This window comes from Cucurbita pepo, chromosome 20, assembly GCF_057944985.1.
Source record: "Cucurbita pepo subsp. pepo isolate OVF chromosome 20, ASM5794498v1, whole genome shotgun sequence".
Classification (NCBI taxonomy): domain Eukaryota; kingdom Viridiplantae; phylum Streptophyta; class Magnoliopsida; order Cucurbitales; family Cucurbitaceae; genus Cucurbita; species Cucurbita pepo.
This window is the reverse complement of record NC_141817.1, coordinates 4,602,628-4,626,500: the sequence shown is the minus strand read 5'-3', so window position 1 is coordinate 4,626,500 and position 23,873 is coordinate 4,602,628. Positions and strand designations below refer to the sequence as shown.

General features: G+C 34.9%; 1 protein-coding gene across 1 annotated transcript; it reads left to right on the top strand.

Moving 5' to 3' along the window:
* Nucleotides 1–8,809: 8,809 nt before the first annotated feature.
* On the top strand, nt 8,810–9,817 carry LOC147786404 (uncharacterized). The gene has a single exon (XM_087120755.1). The coding sequence runs from the start codon at nt 8,810–8,812 to the stop codon at nt 9,815–9,817; it is 1,008 nt and encodes a 335-aa protein (XP_086976881.1).
* The last annotated feature ends 14,056 nt before the right edge of the window (nt 9,818–23,873 follow it).

The following is a 23,873-nucleotide window of genomic DNA, read 5'->3' as shown; positions in this document are numbered from 1 at the left end:
CGTACATAGATGTCTTGCCTTTACTTGAGATAGAAGTAGCACGTGGCTTGAGTATTTTAAGAAATACTCACTAAACGACCCCACTATTAAGGTTAAATGCAAACACATACAATCATGAATGGGACCAATCGTACCAGTCTATTTTGCTACGGTAGCTATCCTAACAGATAATTGGATGTGTACTTAATTTTCCTATACACAGTCCACACAATCTATTTTCCTACGGCAGCTACCTTAACAAACAATTGGATGTGTACTTAATTTTCCTACACACTGTCCCCACGTGCGAGTATGGAGCAACAAGTCAGTTCGCATACCTCCTGGGCCCCTTTCTAGTCGGGAGAGAATTCTCTGGTAGCTGTTGATGTCAGACACTCGTTAGGAATAGCGACAATTACGACAGCATTATGATAAATATATTAATTGTTCCCTTGTTTTGTAGCGTACGCGTCCGTACTATCGTGAATGAGAAGGGGTATCCTCCAATGCATCAACACACAATAATGCATGAAGTCTCAACATTGTTTCATTTTCATTATATTTTAATACAACCCCGCTGGCGTTTTCCTTCATATCATATCATTTCTCATATCGTGGATCATGTCTTTCATGTGTACGCGGGGATTGTATTTCATGCTAGCTCATCATTTTGCATGTCAATCATATCATATCAATCATGTGACACATATACCATATCATAACGTTTTCATGCTTTCAGACATAACAGTCCACATCATGCATATATCATATCATATCATATATCATAACAGTCATATAACATATCACACGCATGCCTTCAACATATCATATCACAAATATATTAATCATCAAGCATATTGTACCATAACATATATCATATCATTCTCATATCATATCATAGTCGTATCATTTCGTAAACATTTCATAGTCATTTCGTTCCATATGTATATCGTAGCCATATCGTTTCCTAAACTTGTCGTAGTTTCATTGTTCTTATACATATCTTAGTCATATCGTTTCCTAAACGTATCCTAGCCATATCATTTTATGATGTATCCTAAACATATCGTCTTATCAACCTATCATAATCATATCATTTTCTATACATAATCTAATCATATCGTTTCAGGAACATATCTTAATCATATCGTTACATTACGTTTATCGCATCCTTCTCGAATACTATCTCAAACGTATCGTCGAATGCGTCATACCATTTACATATCATAACATATACATATCATATCATAATTATATCGATTCATAAACAATTACACATATCAATATATATGACACGTGCAGAACCATAGGGCACGTGTCAACATCAAATATAACTATATCGATAGTAAGGTCACTTACCTGATTAGCGTAGGTTGGTGTCACCAATTTATCCTTGAGAAGAAAAGTTCGATTTTGTCCTTTGTATCGAAGTAAACATATATGAACCATGACATAAATTTCAATTTCAATTCTCTAAATTTTACATTGGTCCATGTGTTAGACTTCATGTGCGCATTAAAGACTTTATGAATAGAGTCTTAAATGTTATATATATAATTCTTTTTTCATTCATGATCTCATTCTCCATTATTAATGTTTTTTTTTTTTTTTTTTTTTTAAGGATATTAGTATGTTATATGAAAAAATTTGATAGAATTTCTTGATCTGATATTTCCTCTATTTTATCTTTTAATTCATTTTTACTTTCTGTATTTACTCTTAAATTAAAAATTTTCCTCTTCCTCAAGCTTTATTATTATTATTATTATAATTAATTCATTTTATTTACAAATTTCATTGTATTTCTTTTTTTTTTTTTTTAATTATTTTATTTTAATTTTGTTACCATTTACTTCAACTAATATGATGCTAACTAAAATCCTATTGATTCAGGACAAGATTTGATTATGTTGTAAAACAATTGATTGCATAAAGTAACAAATCAAAATCTCTCTTTGTAAATCATTGAGAAAATGAGATATTGTTAGACGATAAAGAAAAAAGAGATCTCAAATATGACTTTTCATAATAACAAAGCAAAATCTTTATACCTAAATCTGCATCATCTCCGGTAAATTAGATTTTTTGTTTGTTCCAATAACCATCCATACATTCTCAATTTGGTGATGAGTTCGTTGAGGAGAGAGATAGTTGGGAGACACTTGTCACAATCGCACTCTTGATAGCAACGGACTTGCGAGTGCCCAACTTGCATGTGTGGGACACTCACTTACTAACGACAAATGAGCTAAGTTAATTCGTTCTTATGTCACCTACGGCCAAGCGACGTATGCTCGAGCCTCTGGACTCGGTTTAAGAAGAAGGTTTTAGAAAACGAGGGCAGAGAGATTTTTGAAAGAGAGAATTTGAAAGACACGTTATATATGCAAGCAAGAGAGTAACAACGACTCCCAGTATATATCTTTTGGTAGGGAGAAGTTGACAACACGAGAGGTCACTAAGAGCAGCTGGGATAAGATTGCTATATTTTATATTTTATTATTTTTTCTTTCAAAATTGTTATAATCCTATTGGATTTAGTTCAACTTTCTAATTTATTCCAACCTAAAATTAAAAGAGTTTGTTTTGCTTTAATTGTTTAAGGACTATAATTGATTTTTTGTTTATTTATTTATTTATTTATGGTAGTAACTATGTTAACTAAGGTTATAGTTGGTTGGATTTAAGGACCATAAATGACTCTTTTATTTTTTTATTGGATTTAAGGACCATAAATGACTCTTTTATTTTTTATTTTTTATATGGTTCTAACTATGACGTTATTGAATTAAACTTTATTAGTAAGCCTATAAAAAGAATATGAATTAACTATTTTAAAAAAATTGTAATCTCCTCTCCATTCATGCATTTATCCGTTTCAATAAATACCCACCAACCTTCTCCTTAGACAAACCATCAAAACTCTTCATCATCCTCAAACTCTATCACCATGGCTAAGACTCTTTTCTTCGTGGCTTCCCTTCTCTTCTTCGTAGTATCGCTACCGTTGCTCGAAGCGACAACCCAACGTTTAGATTTGGCTGGCAGCTACAAACCAATAAAAAATATAGATGAGCCACAGATTCAAAGCTTAGATGAGTTCGCAGTGAATGAACACAATAAACAGGCAAAAACTCAACTTCACTTCCAAAAAGTGATTAGTGGAGAAATGCAAATTGTGGCGGGGACCAACTATAACCTTCGATTGACAGCTCTTGAGGGGACTAGTAGCCGAACCTATGGCACCCTTGTGTTCACTGATCTCAACAACAAGAACAACCTTATCAACTTCTTTGACGTCCCCAGCTAGACTTCTTGCTTCTTATCAAAGACTATGTATCTTTCTAATTTTCTATCTTTTTTATATTATGTTATGAATGTTTAGAATCTCGATCAACCTTAGGTATGGTTTAAAACTTAATACAAGTCTAATTTTGTTGAATGAGATATATGCCTTTAAATAAATGAATTATACGATCAACTTTTATATATATATAAAAGAAGTCATATGAAAGGGTACCTCCATATAATAAATCTAAAATAATTAATGTCATAACAAATAAAATAAAATTAATTTCGATAAATTATGAAACTCAACTGTGTATGTTAAAAATAGAATAACTTAAATGAAATATATAATATTAAAGAAAAATATTTAAGAAGTTTTGTTCAAGGTTGAAAAATCAAAATATTTCTAATGAGAAGTTAATTGTAAATAATATCAAATTTTCTTTAAAAAAAAAAAAAAATCAAATTGAAACGTTTTTTGGACTCACGGGAAGTCTTCCCATACCCGTGTTCTATTTTAATTTCTATCATCGTGAAATGTTCCATTTAGTTTTGTGATGATTCTTGTGAGAAATTCGTTTTGAAGACTTTTTAGTAGATAATTGTCATTTTTCAATATACTTCTTAATAAAATCGGTAAAATATTATAATAAAATCCAATAATATTTCATGAACAAACATTTAATATAATGTTAAAATCCACGTATATAAGGTTGCTACTACATGCATGTCTTGACTACAAGTTGCGGAAATCTTTTACAATGATTTATTAAAACATTGTTATAGAATTAAATGTTTATAAAAATTCATTTGAAACAACAATGATGTTAATAAACCGCGAAATCGAAATAACAATAATTTCAAAATAATGTTAACGCCCTAATCCAACTTAAGGGCTACACCATTAAACCCAAATGTGACAACCATGACTGTATCCATGGCCTCCACAGATACACAATAATTCGTATATTGGTGTCGTAACTATACCTGAAAAATAAGTAACACGTGGCTTTTGTATTTAATACTCAGTAATTATCTCCAACGCTGGAGTTGGGAAATGCAATCATGGTAAGACCGAACTTTTAATAAAATTTTTCCTTAGTCTCAACTTTCTAATCAAGACAAGATCGAATGTATAGTATTCTCTACACACGGCTCACGTATGTGCACATGGACCCACCAACAGGCTCGTATATGTACCTCTGGGCCTAACTACGGGTTAACGCATATTCACGCTGCTGGAAGCCATAGAGGGAAAGGAGCACATATAATATCATGGTGAACTAATCATAATGAATGAAGCATCTTGATGCACAGAGCATACAAAATGCATGAGATTTCATAGTTTCAAATCATGGTACATACTTAAAGTGTCACTCATATCTCTCTTTTTTTTTTTTTTCATGACATAGCATTCCTATGAGACATGCATATATATACTGTTCATATCTTTAATGGTTAACACACATGATTTATCAATGTCTCATAGGCACGATAGGCATGATGTGAACATGTTAACATATTACACATGGTGTAACATTTGGAAGTACATAACATAACATAACATCATACATAACGTAATTTCATAACATAGCATAATCATACATAACATAACATAACATCATAAAAATATGATACGTACAAGGGCCACAATGTACATGTCATTCATACAACATACAAATCATTAAACCAAGCCCATGGACATCCAATAGTAAAACCACTTAGTTGATTGGTCTAAGTCAACGTTGGTATAAGTCTTAATCTTCTCATTGAAGTTCAATTCAACCTATGTTTGACCCACAACATGGGATTATGGGTCGGGTTGGTTTCGATTACTGGCAATGAGTAGCTACTGGATTTGAGGTGCATCTACGTCGGATTGCGTAGATCGTAGGGCTGGTATGGCAATTGTAGTGTGGCTGAAGCAGTTTAGGTCGTGGGCATCGCTAGTGTGTGGACTCAAAAGCCAAAGGTGGTGTAGCTTTGATCAAGAGCTTTGTTAAGTTCCTTCTTTCTTCTTAGTTTCCAAATTGGTGAAGGATGGTAGGGAGAAGGAGATGGAGAAGTAGAGAGAGAAATGAGCTGTGATGAAGAAAATGAGGGGCCTTGGTCAAGGGGTTGAGAGATGAGAAGGTTTATAATCTATAATGTGTTTCAGGTGAGTCAAGTACTTGCGAAGCATGGACACGTGGAATACATTATGCATCACGAACGGGGACGATGTGTAACGACCCTAGATTTGTACTTATCTAGAGTTTCTACCATCATCATAGCGTAATCATTTGTATGTGGAAATAAGCGTTTAAACTTCTTCATTGGACATAAATTTCATGTTAAAACATAGTCATGCACTTACATGTTCGAAAACTTCTTTAAAACGACATAACCGTAAACTAAATCAAATAAATAAACATTTAAATTAAAATTATCTTATTCTAACCTAAGTCTAAGAAAATAAATGCGACTACTATATGCATGTGTCATGACCTTAAATTACAATGTCATCATTAGTTGTACCGGGATGGCTGGAATATTTTAAGAAATACTCACTAAACGACCCCACTATTAAGGTTAAATGCAAACACATACAATCATGAATGAGACCAATCGTACCAGTCTATTTTGCTACGGTAGCTACCCTAACAGATAATTGGATGTGTACCTAATTTTCCTATACACAGTCCACACAGTCTATTTTCGTACGGCAGCTACCTTAACAAACAATTGGATGTGTACTTAATTTTCCTACACACTGTCCCCACGTGCGAGTATGGACCAACAAGTCAGTTCGCATACCTCCTGGGTGCCTTTCTAGTTGGGAGAGAATTCTCTGGTAGCTGTTGATGTCAGACACTCGTTAGGAATAGCGACAATTACGACAGCATTATGATAAATATAATAATTGTTCCCTTGTTTTGTATCGTATGCATCCGTACTATCGTGAATGAGAAGGGGTATCCCCCGATGCATCAACACACAATAATGCATGAAGTCTCAACATTGTTTCATTTTCATTATCATTTAATACAACTCCACTGGCGTTTGCTTTTCATTTGTAAAGGGGTTTTTAGAATTCTTTGTATCCTTGTCAATCCCCTCTTGACATCTCCTTATCAGTTTAGTGAGTGTTATTTTAACAAATTAGTATCAGTGCGAACTTTTATTTCAACAAATTGTATTAGAACCGATGACGAATATGATGGGTCAAATACCGCCACCGCGATTAACGAAGACGAACTACAAGAATTGGAGCATCCAAATGAAAGCTCTTCTCGGTTCTCGTGATGCATGGGAGGTGGTTGAAGAAGGTTTTGGCGACACGAAAGACAATGGTGATAGTCGTGAGGTGGTGGAAACTGTTGGAAATGAGGTGATACACAGCGGATTTGGCGAAATCTTGATAGCGGAGACGAGAAAATCGAAGAAGGATGAACAACCAGATAACAAAGAGCCCAAGCTCGAAGAGAGAGAACTCCAATGGCGAGAAAGGCTGTAAGGATTCAGATTTTTTTAATTTATTTTAGATTTTATGCTGAAATTTTATTTTTGTTGCAAAAATGAAAAGATATTATGATAGAATTTATTCTCGCTCGAAAGGTGTACGATTTCTGACAAGGAAGTTACTACCTTAAACGAAAAGTCATAAAGACCTTTTATATTCCTATATTCAACTCTCCTTCTCCCTTGGAAACGACTTTATCTCTCCAAACTTTTTTGGATTTTCAAGGGTGTCTGAGAGTATGGAAAAATCGAGAGGGTTAGTGAGGAAAAATGTGTGGGGTGGTTCGTTGGGTTTTCTTCGGTGAGTGGCCGGAGGGAGAATCGACTGAAGCGATTGGTGTTGAATACCGTTGCGCGTCTGTCGGAATAGGTGAGAGGTGTCGTCGCATCGTCGGAATCGAGGTTGTGACGTCGTCGTTGGCGGCGCAGCAACGATTAGGGTTTTTGCGAGATTTCGGGTAAGGAAGACGAAGGAAACGGGTCGGGTTTCGCTTTCGGTCTCTGAACCAGCCCACGAAACGAACGCTGGCCCTGTGCGTTTCGGCCCAACATGGACGCCGCTGCGGCCTTGGTCTCGGCTCTATACGCGTGCTCTTGGCTCGGCTTGACGTGTACGGTGGCTCGGCTCCATCAAACCCCGCGGCTCGGCTCCGTCGAATCCCACGGCTCGCCTTGGCAGCTTAATTGGTCAGCTCGGCAGCTCGGATGATGGTGCGTGCCGTGTGGCCCCTGCATGCACCATGTTTTATTATGTGATATGACTATATGATGTACGAATTATGTGACTGTTTATGCTATGAAACGTAATGGGTTATGTTGACTGTTGACTGTTTATGTTATGTGAAGTTATGAATGATATGTTAGTAATATATGCCATGAAAATGTTGATCGATGTCATGGATACACGTAGTATTATCGAGTCATGTCATGAGATGTTTATGCAACTGGAATGTACTTTCATGTTATGTAATATGCCATGTAATGTAAGTCATGTGAGACGCCATGTGATGTAAGAAATGTAAATGCGATGTTAGCACTACTTATGTAATGCCATGTTAGATATGTTAAGCGACCTCATGCTTATATGTATGTCACGTGCATCGGGATTCTTCCCCTTTATGATACGAAAGAATGAATTACGATATTTATGTTCGTCATGATATCATGCGGGTCCTTTTCTATTCTGTGGTGTCCGGCAACGTGTAATACGTGTGCCCGACCAAGCTAGGCCTAGGGGGTTTGTATATAAGCCCACCTGTTGGGTCCATGTACGTGTACATGGGCCATGGTGTATGCATCTGTACTAATCATAATGACTGAAGTATCTGGATGCACATGACATACAAAATGCATGAGATTTCATAGTTTCAAATAATGCTACATACTTCAAATGCCACTCTTTTTTTCATGACATGACATCCCTATGAGACATACATATATGTACTGGACATATCTTTAATGGTTAACACATGATTTATCAATGTCTCACAGGCATGATGTGAACATGTTAACATAATACACATGGTGTAACATTTGGAAGTACGTACATCATATAACATTTATATCATAACAAAATTTCATAACATAGCATAATCATACAAACACGGTCCACATGTGCGAGTATATGGACCAACAAGTCGGTTCGCACACTTTCGAGCCCCTTTATAGTCAGGCGAGCATTCTCTGTTAGTTGTTGATGTTAGACACTCGTTAGGAATAGCGACCGTTACAGCAGCATTATGATAAATATAATAATTGTTCCCCTGTCTTATAGCGTACGTGTCCATATTATCGTGAATGAGAAGGGGTATCCCCCAATACATGAGCACACAATAATGCATGAAGTCTCAACATTTTTTTTATTTTCCTTATCATTTAAAACAACTCCGCTGGCGTTTGCTTTTCATTTGTAAAGGGTTTTTCAGAATTCCTTGTCTCCTTGTCTCTCGCCTCTCGACATCTCTTTATCAGTTTCATGAGTGTTATTTTAACAAATTAGTATTAGAGCGAGCTTTTATTTCAACAAATTGTATCAGAGCCGATGACGAATATGATGAGTCAAATGCTGCTACCACGATTAACGAAGACGAACTACGAGAATTGGAGCATCCAAGTGAAAGCTCTTCTTTGTTCTCAAGATGCATGGGAGTTGGTCAAAGAAGGTTTCGAAGAACCGACAGATACCACGGGTTATGCGGCAGCGCAAAACAATGTGTTAAAAGAATTGCGATCAAAGGATAAGGCAGCATTATACATGCTGTTTCGGGCTGTTGACGAGTCGTGCTTTAAAAAGATTATGAGGGCAACTACTTCAAAAGTACCGCGGGACACTTTAGAAAAGGTATTTAAAGGAACTGACAGAGTCAAGCAAGTACATCTCCAAACTCTGCGTGGCGAGTTGGAGAGCATGAAGATGAAGGAGTCAGAAAATGTATCTGCCTACATTACACGCATACAAACCGTGGCAAACCAACTAAATCAAAACGGAGAAATGTTACCGAAGACACGGGTTGTGAAGAAGATCTTGAGGTCGTTAACCAACAACTTCGAGAATGTTGTATGTGCGATAGAAGAGTCAAAGGACCTAGCGAAGTTCACGATCAATGAGCTCGCCAATTCTCTCGAGTCACACGAGCAGCGTAAGAAGAAAAAGAAGGAGACACTCGATCAAGCACTTCAAACCAAAGCATCAATAAAGGATGAAAAGGTACTCTACTCTCAAAATATTCAAGGTAGAGGTCGTGGAAGTCGCGGGAATGGTCGAGGTGGTCAAGACAGCAAAAATGAAGAAAATTATAAGGAGAAGAGACAGTTGAGCCAAGAAAATTGGTGTGGAAGAGGACGCAATAGAGGGCGCGGTCAAGGATATTACTCCAACATCCAGTGTTATAAATGTAAAAAATATGGTCACTATGTGAATAATAGTAACTCCGACAAATGTTACAATTGTGGCAGAATTGGTCATTTTGCAAGAGATTTTGCAAGAGATACTCGACGTGAACCTGAATCGGGTCCAACAGGAGGCAATGAATTTATGATATACGATTGAGATAATCACTCGTGATAAAGTCGAAATGGAGGAAGCAAAAATGAAAGTTGAAAATGTCGTTGTGGACTTGCGAAGGGAATTGAGTAAACTGAAAGAAGCTATGACGTCTGAGTCGAGCGTGGTTGAGAACCGGAGAAATGAGGAGTTGGTGTCTCAAATTGACTGTTCTCAACAAGCTCCAAATGAAATCTCGTCATAATAGGACAAGCTTAGTTTACCGCTCGAGGACAAGGAGAAGAATTTGAAGAAACCACGACTGAGCTCGAAAAAACGAAATAGCGCAATCATTGAATATAGCATTTAAGTTTACGTGCGAGTTTTGTTGGAATAAAGTTAAGGATGAAGATTACTTTTTTCTTAAAATAGTTTTTAGTTAATTTTTAATGGATTTTAAAATTTAGTAAAGGTAAAAGAAAAAAAAAAATGAAAGGCCAAATTCATTTGAGGGACTGTGGGTTTATGGGTTATAAAAGGGTGTAAGTGTGGTTGCCATATTTAGTTTTTAGAAAGCTTGTAAATACTTTTCATTTGTAAAAGTAGAGCTAAGTAGAGCTAGAAGAAAAAGAAATTGTCTATCTAAGTACAATGTAATAGAAAAACGGCTTTTCAAAATTCTGTCTCCTTTCTCTCCCGTCTCGACATCTCCTTCTCAATTTCGTGAGTCTGATAGTACAATGCTAGAATAGGAAATATAATAGACTAACTTTATCTCCATAATATTTAGTTATCACTAATTTTGTTAACGACATTATTAACAATTTTAATGATTTCTTTGTAAGTGTGAACTATCATATTAGATATCGTAATTTGATCCTAATAAGTGTTGTCTTACGATAGGTCAAGAATCAGAAATAAAACTACAATCCTTTCCTTTTCAGAAGTTGCTCCTTCATCACCTTTATATTATATTGGTTAGATTGATTTTGAAATTTAAAATAAAAATTAATCAAATTTTTTTTTTTTCATATTTCAAATTATTAATTGAAACTCAACTTATTCATCTCATGTTAAGTGTTTAAATATTCGAGACAAAATTATTTTTAAATAAAATTTTATTATAGTTAATTTTTATTTATAATTTAATAAATCTTAATTAACTATTAAATACGAGAACCTACCTAATTAATTTTTGTTTCTATAAAAAAAAAAAAAAATTATTTAATGAATAATTTTAATGTTCTACCATTTTAAACTCTTTAAAACTAAAATTAAAAGACTACCTTAAAGTATAATCCTTGTAACCACAAAAAAATCTCATCTTAAACAAAGTATAATCCTTAAAGTATAATCTTGTGGTATCTAAGGTCGCTACTGTATACACGTAAAACATAAATCTCATCTTAAACAAAGTCATGGACTAATGTGTTTGAAAACGTCTTTAAAGAGACACAACGAACTAAATAAAATAAATGAACGATCAAATTAAAAACATTATCCTATTATAGCCTACATTTGAGAAAAATAAAAGTAGCACGTGCCTTGAGTATTTTAAATATAATACTGATCGCTTGTGGATGTATATAATAAAATGATGTAAAATTCACAAGAAAAAGTGCAAGTATACACTATCACATGTAGTAACTAATAAGTAAATTACCGATTCCACAAAGAACCTATCTTTTTGGTTAATTTTATCGCTCGAAACTAAGTGAGGTTTTGGGTAACATTATGCGTGTTGGTGATTTTAACTAATTAAGCAAAACTAATGTAGAGTGCCACTGCTGTCGAATAACAGAAAATAATGAGAAAATCAACTATAATGAGGAAGGTTCGGCAAAGAGAGATTAAATAGATAAGTTGTTGAGTTTTGTGGTAGATTTTAGTTCCTTCTAATACATTCCCAAACTCACTTACGAGGGTCATGCATGATGATTATTTCCATAATCGTTGTAATTTCTATTAACAAGGCTCTAGGAGAAGAATTATTCCTAACCCTTCTATTACCTTAAGTCTCCTTACAATGGAACTAGAGTATTAAAGAGGATTTCATTGCTCCCTCTCTTCTCCCGAATAGGAGAACAATTATGTATGTAAAGTAGCTAATTAAACACATATGTAAATCATTAACAACAACTCTTTAATAAACTAAAATCATACTGTCAACATACTTAAATTATATAAAACTTTCTCGCCTCCCATATAAAGTTTAGCTCTTCATACAAACTAAATTAAACAGAGGAGCCCACATCTTAATCATATAAAATTGATAGAATAAGAAAAGAAAGTAAGGAAATAGAGAGTTATCCAGCTTTGTTGCCGTTCTTCAATGGAAGTTCTCTTCCCTTGAGCTCTCACGTCCACCTCTTTGCCCTAATCTATCCTTCTTGTTCTTCTCTTCCTTCTGCTATCAACAAATGCTGGATTAGGGTTTTTCTTCTTCTTCTCTGGTTTCACAGCAGTTCACAGCAGCAGAAGCTTTGTTGTCTAATCTGATTTTTCTCTCCCAAAGTGTGGCTCCCTCCTCTTAGTCTTCTTTTTTCTTTTATATTGAGCACGGTTCCCCTTTAGGGCTGAAAAGGAATAAGTTGTCCACATAAGATGTTCCTCGTTGGATAGTCAATGACCCACTTCCACTATTGGATTTAAAATTTCCATGTCATACCCCATTTGTTTCTAGATTTGCTACTCCCTCATGGTTCAACATAAATGTTTGAAGTTTTACATCATAACTCAATTAAATGTACAATTAAGATCAATTTATGTCAAATCATATTCTTTTCATGTTGGACAGCAATAAACGATTTCAAGCTCACTAAGTAGAATATATGGGGAAATAAAAGAGAAAATGGTCAATAAAAGTGCAATATTAACTCGAAAAATACTTGATATGACTCTACCTTTTGGAGAGTTATCAAATACTTAGTTAGTGACCCCACTATTGGGGTTAAGTGCATACACATACAATTTCATGAATGAGACCTATCATAACGGTCTATATTCTAATCCTATCGTTCAATCAATCTATCATAATCCTATAATTTTCTATCCATACCCTTACCATATCATTTTGTCAATCCACGGTGACCAATTTATCATAAATGACCCCATCAATGTATTCTTTTTCTTTTTTTTTTTGCTAACTAAAATCTAATTCATTAATGGATGAAGGAGAGATTTGATTCTATTGTAACACAATGGATTGTATAAAGCAAAGGAGATCCGAATATAACTCACCATAATGGATACATCTCCTGCTAAATTTGCATTTTTTTTTATTCCAACAACCCATACATTCAGTGACTGAGTTGGTTGAGGAGAGAGATAGTTAGGAGACCGATGAGAGGTCAGTGAGAACAACTTAGATAAAATTGCAATATTTTATTTTTTATTTATTATTATTTTTCTTTCACAGTTGTTATAATCCTATGGAATTTAGTTCAATTTTCTAATTTATTCCAAACTAAAATTAAAAGGGTTTGTTTTGCACTAAACTATAGATTTAAGGACCATAATTGACTTTTATTTATTTCTTTATTTATGGTAGTAACTACTATTACCTTATTTGATTTATTTTCGGTAGGGATATAAATGACTCTTTTATTTATTTTTGTATGGTTCTAACTATATCGTTGTAGAATTAAACTTTATTAGTAAACCTATAAAAAGAATATTAATTAACTATTTAAAAAAAAAATTGTAATCTCTTCTCCTTTCGTGCATTTATCCATTCTTATAAATACCCACTAACCTTCTCTTAAACAAACCATCAAATACTCTTCATCATCTTCAAACTTTATCACCATGACTAAGGCTCTGTTCATGGTGGCTTCTCTTCTCTTTTTCGTCGTATCGCTATTGTCGCTCACAGCAGCAACCCAACGTTTAGGTTTGGTTGGCAGCTACAAACCAATAAAAAACATAAATGAGCCACAAATTCAAAGCTTAGGTGAGTTCGCAGTGAATGAACACAATAAACAGGCAAAAACTCAACTCCACTTCCAAAAAGTGATTAGTGGAGAAATGCAAATTGTGGCCGGGACCAACTATAACCTTCGATTGACAGCTCTTGAGGGGACTAGTAGCCGAACCTATGGCACCCTTGTGTTCACTGATCTCAATAACAAGAACAACCTTATCAACTTCTTTGACGTCCCCAACTAGACTTCTTGCTTCTTATCGAAGACTATGTGTCTTTCTAATATTCTATCTTTTTTATATTATGTTACGAATGTTTGGAATTTCGATCAACCTTATGTATGGTTGAAAACTTAATACAAGTCTAATTTTGTTCAATAATATATATGTCTTTGAATAAAAGAATTATACGATCAACTTTTATTTATGTAAATAAAACAAAAAATATAAGTCATACGAAAGGGTACATACATATAATAAATAAAAAATAATTAATGTCATCACAAATAAAATTAATTTCATAATTTTAAGGTAAATCATGAACTGAACATGTATGTTAAAATAGAATAACTTAAAAAAATAAATAATACAAAATTTAAATGATCAAAACATTTGTTACATAATTATAATGAAAATTAAATATTAAAGAAAAAAATTTAAGGAGTTTCCTTCTATGCCTAGTTGAAAAATCAAAATATTTCTAATGAAAAGTTATTGTAAATAATATCAAATTTTCGAAAAAAAAAAAAATCAATTTGAGACTTTTAGACTCCGAAATGTTTACAAGGCCAGATAGGGTTAGGGAAGTCTTCCCATATATGTGTCCTATTTTAATTTCTATCATCCTGAAATGTTCATTTATTTTTTTGATGATTCTCATGAGAAATTCGTTTTAAAGACTTTTTAGTAGATAACTGTCATTTTTCAATATACTTTCTAATAAAAGTCATTCCAATAATATTTCATGAACAAACATTTAATATAATGTTACAACCTACGTAAATAAGGTTGCTACTATATGCATATCTTGACTGCCTTTACAACGATTTATTAAAACATTATCATAGAATTAAATGTTCATAAAAATTCATTTGAAACAACAATGATGTTAATAAGCAGCGAAATCAAAATAACAAAAGTTTTCAAATAATGTTAACGTCCTAATCCAACTTAAGGGGTACAACATTAAGCCCAAATGTGACTGTCGTGACTTTGTATCCATGGCTTCCACAAAGATACAATAATTCGTATATGAGTGTCTTAACTTTACCTGAAAAATAAGTAACACGTGGCTTGAGTATCTAATACTCAGTAATTATCCCCAGTGTTGGAGTTGGGAAATGCAATCATGGTAAGACCTATCTTTTCATAAAATTTTTCCTTAGTCTCAACTTTCTAATCAAGACAAGGTTGAATGAGGTTGAATGTATAGTACTTCTCTACACACGGCCCATGTATGTGCACATGGATCCACCAACAAGCTCGTTTATGTACCTCTGGGCCTAACTACGGGTTAGCGCACATTCACGCTGCTTGAAGCCACAGAGGAAAAGGAACATGTATAATATCATGGTGTATGCATCCGTACTAATCATCATGAATGAAGTATCTTGATGCACATGGCTTACAAAATGCATGAGATTTCATAGTTTCAAATCATGGTACATACTTAAAATGCAACTCATACCTCCCTCTTTTTTTTTTTTCGTGACATGGCATCCCTATGATACATGTATACATATACTAGACATATCTTTAATGATTAACACACTTGATTTATCAATGTCTCATAGGCATGATGTGAACATGTTAACATAATACACATGGTGTAACATTTGGAAGTACGTACATCATATAATATTTATATCATAACAAAATTTCATAACATAGCATAATCATACTGACTTCGTAATAAAAATATGACACCTACAAGGGCCAAAATGTACATGTCATTCATACAACATACAAATCATCAAACCAAGCCCATGGACGTCCAATAGTAGAACCACTTACTTACCCAAGTCAAAGTTGGTACAAGTCTTAATCTGCTCATGGAAGTTCAATTCAACCTATGTTTTGCCCACAACAAGGGATTACGGGTCGGGTCAGTTTTGGTTACTAGCAATGTGTAGCTACTGGGTTTGAGGTGCATCTACGTTGGATTGCACAGATTGTAGGGCTGGTTTGGCAATTGCAGTGTAATACCTGAATTTTTAGATAAATAAAAAAAAAATAATAACAACATAGGGGCAAAAGGGTCATTTTGCCCCTACTCTTACCTAAGCGGTCTAGTTGTTTATGCTCCTAGAAGAAAAAGAAAGAAAATTAGGGTTTGGGAGAGAAGAAGTTAGGGTTTGGGAGAGAGGAAGAGTAGAGATGACAAATCGCTGTTGGAGATCGAATCCAAGGCAAGAAACTTTGAAGCAATACTTCTCTCGGTGAGGGAAAAGGAGTTTGGGTGGTGGATCCACTCATTCCGGCAAGAAAATCTTAGAATGGACAAAGTTTCTTGAAGTTTCTGGACGAAAATCGGAAATTCAAGAAAATGCGATTTTCGGTAAGAACTCGTTTTTCTCCAAATTTGAACTCAAATAATAAGACCTATGATTACCAAAAAACATAAAAGAAAAATATATTGTAGAAATAGAATATGAGATCTACAATATTCGTGAAGAGAACTTATTGATTCGGGTTATGGATTGGAAGATATTAAAATCAAAAGAAAATGGATCGAAAACGCCAAAACTCACGTTTCGAGAAAATTTAGAAAAACGTACGAGGAGAGAGGAGGCATCGCCGCCACGTATCGGCCGGCGTATGGAGGAGCGCGACAGGACCGACACGTGGCAACTGCGGGCTGGAGAAGCGCATCAGGCGCGTGCAACCAGGTCGACCTGAGTCCAAACCAAGCGAACTGGCTTCTAGCCCGCGACTGTGCATGGACACGCGCGTGTAGAAAGCCGCGCGTAGTGCACCCTCCAAAGCTCGTCAGTCGCGCGTGTAGGCGCGTGAGTGACCTTTTTCCCTCCATTTGACCTCCGTTTGCTTGTTTTTCGCTTCGATTTTAACTTTGATCCTATTTTTATGTGTATTAGGACCTATCAAGGAAATTCTAGAATTTTTGGAATCTTTTCCGACAAATGATTCGAGCTTGGAAAGGTACGCGTCAACCAAGTAAGTAGCCATTTGGATTCCCACGAGTACTACTTGTAGGAACCGCTTGGAATAAGCATGCATGCTATCATACCCATAAACTTAGCTAGCGGAACCTAGCATATTAGTATGGAAACCATGAAAACAAAATAAATAAGGAAATCTATGACTTCTAGATATGAATGATTATGTAATCTGTTTAGATTGAGATCCTGATAATGTATGTATGCATGAGAAGGATGGGAAACTTGTGAAATCTGCGCTTGGAGTGAAGATGGACGTTATCTTCTCGTTGAGCATGTTTGTTAATATTGCATGAACTGCAGCGTGTTAACTCCTATGCATGATGATTGCTTGTGTTATCTTTCTTGATGAATAGGAAGAAATTGTGAGCTTAGATTAGGGTGCTTGTGACTAAGTTGGCTAGACGAGACCCTAGATTGGGGGACCTCTAGAATACCGTGCATTTAGACCCACGAAACGATTACCGGCGGATCCAGAGCCCAGAATTTGAAACCTGATAGATTTGTGAGAGCTCGCATGAGAATCCTAGAAATGCATGAATCCAAGTCTAAGCCACCAAGTTTCACCCTAGAAAGAATAGTAGGTTACCACGGTAACTGTAGGTAACCCGCTAGAGTTGAGCAGTGTGGATAGTGTCATCAGAACCTCCATTTCCCTCTCTGCTCTGATAACGTACCGTCGAGAAAGAGCTCCGAAACGGAGATCGTGGAGCTTGGAAGATCCGGATAGGGAAGTGTGACAGGTGCCCAGACCTAGTGGTGATAGCTAAGGAGTCTTCTGAACAGGACTCCTGGGTAGTAGAAACTTGTCCCTGAGCGGGGGATGTGGAGCCACGTAGGATGACTTAGTAGCTGACCGGCACACAGGGGGTCGCACCCCGAATTTAGTGGACGTATGGTCCCATGTGAGGGTTGTCAGCTAACCTCCACGGATGATGTTCAGAGAGAATCACGTATTCAGATCCAGCCATACGATCCCCTCAGATTTACTTATGAGGTCGTGCCTCACCTCAGGACACTGATCATTTTACTGCATAAGATGGACAAGCCTCCTAAGATACAGAAAAGAGAGTTGTAGCGTGATTCGCACTCACTAGAACCCAGAGATAAGATCGTGTATACCTACTATGATAAGGATGCGAAAAGAGCCTACAAGTAGGTTGCTTACTGAGTATATTTTTATACTCACCCCTTTCTCCCTTTTTTTTTTCCTCAGGTACCAGTCGATACGGGGAGGTATTCGAGAGCTGCACTGTTACAGAGGGGTGTCGTTCCGAAGCGTCAGTCCCTTGTCGGTCTTTTAGAGTCCTTCGTCCGTTTTCATATTTGGAGTCTTTTGTATTTAATTTTATATTTGTAATTCTCATTTGTAACATTTGACTTGATTTTATATTTAATTTTAGTGTCCTTGATTTCCTTTTTGTTCTAAATTTTGCCCGATTTTTACCTTCTATTTCATTTTCTTTTAATTTTATTTTTTTTCAATTTTCATCTTTTTAGTCATGATTCGTTTTTTTTTCGAAGCCTTGAAAAATCGGTTCGTGACAGCAGTGTGGCTGGAGCAGTCTAGGTCGTGGGCATTGCTAGTGTGTGGACTCAACCGCCAAAGGTGGTGTAGTTATGATCGAGAGCTTTATTCATATCCTTTTTCTTTCTTCTTAGTTTCCAAATTGGTGAAGGATGGTAGAGAGAAGGAGATGGAGAAGTAGAGAGAGGAATGAGCTGTGATGAAGAAAATGAGGGGCCGGTCGAGGGGTTGAGAGATGTGAAGGTTTATAATCTATAATGTGTTTTGGGTCATTCAAGTACTTACGAAGCATGGACACATGGAATGTATTATGCATCACGAAGGGGGACGATGTGTAATGACCCTAGATTTCTACTTATCTAGGTCGCTACTATCATCATAGCTTAATCATTTGTATGTAATGACCCTAGACGATGTGTAATAAACGTTTAAACTTCTTCATAAGACATAAATTTCATGTTAAAACATAGCCATTGACTTACATGTTCGAGAACTTCTTTAAAACGACATAACCATAAACTAAATCAAATAAATAAACATTTAAATTAAAAACATCTTATTCTAACCTAAGTCTAAGATGTCCATTGATATAATCATTACAAGCAAGTTGATCTTTCACGAGTTGTTCATAATTATAGTTGGGTCAAAAGTCCGTTTTACCCCTGTAATTACATCTTTCATCCTAAGTACCACTTATTCTCTAATGAACAATTGGTTTATGATCCAATCATAAACCAAGTCCCTCTTGAGCCAATGAGAGGGTGGGGCGCCATTGCTCAAGTCCTGAAATTAGTACTCAAGAAAACAACTCATCTACCTTATATGTAAAGGAGTGAATTCCATTATGTTCCCAACTCCCTGTGGTCAAGTCCCCCTCACAGGCCGGAGTTCATAACTCACTCAAAATTAAGATCAAGTCGCATATGATCATTATGTGAAATATTAATTTTCTCAATTAACGGATATATAAAGAGGGATTAAATATTTCTTGGTCTAGTCTTATACAAACTCATTGTATAGGATACCCACTTACATGTCTCCACATGAACGATTTGAATCAAATCATTTGTAACTATTACAAAGTGGGCCGTATCAATTGTGTTAACAGGATAAGAAACCCAACTTTATCGATATACTATAGACTCTTTCAAGTTATTACTTGAACATGATCCTCTTGTATGTTAATCAAAGATTACATTAATAACTTAGGATTTTCATACCATGGATAACAATTAAATTACAAATAAAATAATAAAAAATTATTGTTAAAAACTAAATAATTAATTACGATACTTTAGGACATAAATCCCAACATAAAAGATATTCACTTTAGTAACTCTAATTCCTAACTTAATTTAATTTAAATAAATAGGTAGTTGCTTGGATCACATAATCCAAATGTTGTTTATCTTGATGCAACTTGATAAAATACAAAATAATAATAATAATAATAATAAATAAATAAATAATAGTTTTGGAGAATCGATTTACTGTGACCTATTCTTCTTAAAAACAATTCTTCCTTCACTTATCAAAACTTATGAAAAATTTCTTCAGTGCTACTCGAGAATTGCTCAGACCTGAGGAAAACTTTTATGATAAATGGGAAGAAATATGAGATTTTGTTTCTTTCTTTTTAGGATGAGAAGGATGAGGAGAGAGATTTTGGGGACTATGAGATTACGAAATATTCTTTACGTGGTAGGGGTGTACATTCAACTCGACAATCCGACAATCTGGGCCAACTCAACTCGAACTATAAGGGTTGGGTTGGGTTGGATTAGCTTTTCGGGTTGGTTTGTGTTCATTTTTCTGAACCCGAATTGACTGGGTATTGTTTCGGGTTCATGGACAAAACCATCGAGTTGACCCGAGCCAAATAAAAGTATATAAAATATACTAAAAAGTTTACAATAATGATGGGTTTGCATGAGTGGTACTTTGTCCTAACTTACAACACTCACACGGGAGTTCGATGCCAATCAAATAACCATGCAAAGTCCATGAAATCCATTCTAAAATAACCATTCTTAAATATTGGTGATACACTCACATAACCTAATCAGGTAAGTGACCTTACTATGATATGTGAGAACAGTATGATAACTCTTACCTTATATGATGACATAACCTAATTAGGTAAGTGGCCTTACTATGATATGAGATTAAATTATTTTTTGAAATATAATTTATTAGATTCTCAATAAGATAAATAATTAAAGTATATGGGTAAAAATCAATAAAACAACAAAATTAGTCATATGAGAGGATAATATATATAAAAATCTAAAAGAATTAATGGTCATTAAAAATAAAATTAATTTCATAATTTTAAGGTAAATTATGAACCCAAGGTATGTTAAAATAGAATAACTTAAATAAAATGTACATTAAATGATCAAAACATGCCTTACATAAATTTAAGAAGTTTCTTCTAAGCCCATCAAAAAAAACAAAATATTTCTAATAATATCACATTTTCTATAAAAAAAAAATCAACTTGAGTCATTTTTTGGACTCACTTAGAGATGTTTACAAGACGAGATAGGGTTAGGGAAGTCTTCCCACACCTTGGTCCTATTTTAATTTCTATCACCGGAAAATGTTCCATTTATTTTTGTGATGATTGTAGTGAGAAATTCGTTTTAAAGACTTTTTAGAAGATAATTGTCATTTTTCAATATACTTTCTAATAAAAGTGGTAAAATATTCTAATAAAAGCCAATAATATTTCATGAGCAAACATTTAATATAATGTTACAACCCACGTAAATAAGGTTGCTACTAATGGTGTTAATATAACACATCCAGAAGCAATTTGGATCTTAGGCACTTTTAGAACATCAATTATAAATAACTAGCATGTTCATAAGTATTAAAACTTAATGAGTTTGAATACTAACCTTTTGTAGTTCAATTTTTTTTTCCTCACGTACCGGTTTCGAACCACCACTAGTGTCTTCTCCACTATCCTCCAGCCTTAGAACGGGATTGTGGAATCCGATGAGTGACTAAACTTGGGAGGGATTTTGTATATATGAAGAGAGTGTTTGTGAGAGGGTTTTCTCAAGGTTTTTCACCAAGGAAGACCTTTCAAGTACCATGATCACTCTATTTATAGAGTCATGTTTGCATGTTCTTGCAAATTTGAGATCACCAAATTTTGACACTCAAAATTCCACTCAAATGTTTGGGATTATGTGGCAAGCATGCATGTTTGAGTTAACCAAATTTTGACACCTCAAAATTCCACTAACATAGATTTTTTCCATTAAATGAAGTCAACATTTTGACTTTCTTCATTTTAATTCAACAATTAATTTGAATAATGAATTTCAAATTAAAGTAACATTAAATGATTAATTAAACTATTTAATTAATATTTAATATTAATTCAAATGCCAATCCCAATCAATTCCGACACATAATTGATTAAGATATTTAAATCTTATTTAAATATCTCAGATTCTCATTTTTTGTTTAATTCGTAAATAAAACAAAAATGTGGTTAAATATATTGTATATATATAGCGCATATTCCCTAATTTGAATTCGAACACTTCGAACTCACTCGTCACACTGTTCTATGGTTTAGTCCGATATGAGTTAGTAGAGGGACCTAATGAACCTATAGATCATGGGCTCCAACGATCCAAGATTAACCGGTTAAACTCATTAACCTTGTTAACCACCAATCGTTAACTACTAGAACACTCCACTCTAGCCTAGTAGTTGCACTCCCCTCACTATAGATATATTTCTGTCCATTTGATATAACCATGATTAGTAAGTCGATCCTTCACAGGTTGTTTGTAACTAGAGCTGGGTCAATTTACCGTTTTACCACTAAAGTTACTTCTTCTTCCTTATGTCTCACTGATCCTCTAATGAACAATTGGTTTGTGGTCCAACCAGTAAATCGAATCCCTCTCAGGCCAATGAGAGGGTGGGGCCCCTTGTTCAAGACCTGGAGTCAGTGCTTAAGGAAACTACCTCTCTTCTATCCCTAAAAGTGGGTAGGAGTGAATTCCATCTTGCACCCCACGTCCCCAGCCATTCACCCAGTCTTACCCCTGAAATGGGAGGCCTATTGAGTCGGCGAACTAGAGCCACTCTCACCCATGCAAATCTAAGGATAATTCCGAATAAACAGGAGTTCATGGTTAGCTCAGGATTAAGATGGAGTTACCTAGGTCATCGAATGAAAAGAAAATCAGTCTCAACAGTAAACGACATTATAAAGTGAGAGTGGTTTTCTTCATGGTCCGATCTTATGCAATACTCATTGCATAGGACGCCCTCACATGTCTCCACGTGTACAATTTAGTGATCGCGTTGTTTATATCATGTACAAAAGTGGGCCGCATCCATAGTGTTCCCAGAATAAGGTACTCAGCCTTATCCTTATACTATAGATCATTTTGACTATATACTTGAACTTGATCCACTCTTATGTCTCTACATATAGTTCAAGTAATCATACTATAGCCAGAGTGTTCTTAGTTTATTGGATTTAGATTAATGATCGTAAAGTTTACTTTATTCAATAACAATCTTTACTGAATAAACAACAATAATAACTTTATTGAAAATAGAATATGTTTTTGTTTACAAACTATGAGTTTTAGGACATAAAACCCAACAGCTACTACATGCATATCTTGACTACCAAGTGCGGAAATCCTTTACAACGATTTATTAAAACATTGTCATAGAATTAAATGTTTATAAAAATTCATTTGAAACAACAATGATGTCAATAAACAGCGAAATCGAAATAACAAAAGTTTTCAAATAATGTTAACGTCCTAATCCAACTTAAGGGCTACAACATTAAGCCCAAATGTGACTGTCGTGACTTTGTATCCATGGCTTCCACAAAGATACAATACTTCGTATATGAGTGTCTTAACTTTACCTGAAAAATAAGTAACACGTGGCTTGAGTATCTAATACTCAGTAATTATCCAATACTCGGTAATTATCCCAGTGTTGGAGTTGGAAAATGCAATCCTGGTAGGACCTATCTTTTCTTAAAATTTTTCCTTAGTCTCAACTTTATAATCAAGACAAGGTTGAATGTATAGTACTTCTCTACACACGGTCCAGGTATGTGCACATGGACCCACCAACAGGCTCGTTTATGTACCTCTGGGCCTAACTACGGGTTAGCGCACATTCACGTTGTTGGAAGCCACAGAGGGAAAGGAACACGTATAGTATCATGGTGTACGCATCCGTACTAATCATAATGAATGAAGTATTTTGATTCACATGACATACAAAATGCATGAGATATCGTTGAGACATGCATATATATACTAGACATATCTTTAATGGTTAACACACATGATTTATCCATGTCTCATAGGCATGATGTGAACATGTTAACATAATACACATGGTGTAACATTTGGAAGTACATACATCATATAACATTCATATCATGTCGTAATTTCATAACATAGCATAATCATACATAACATAACATCATAAA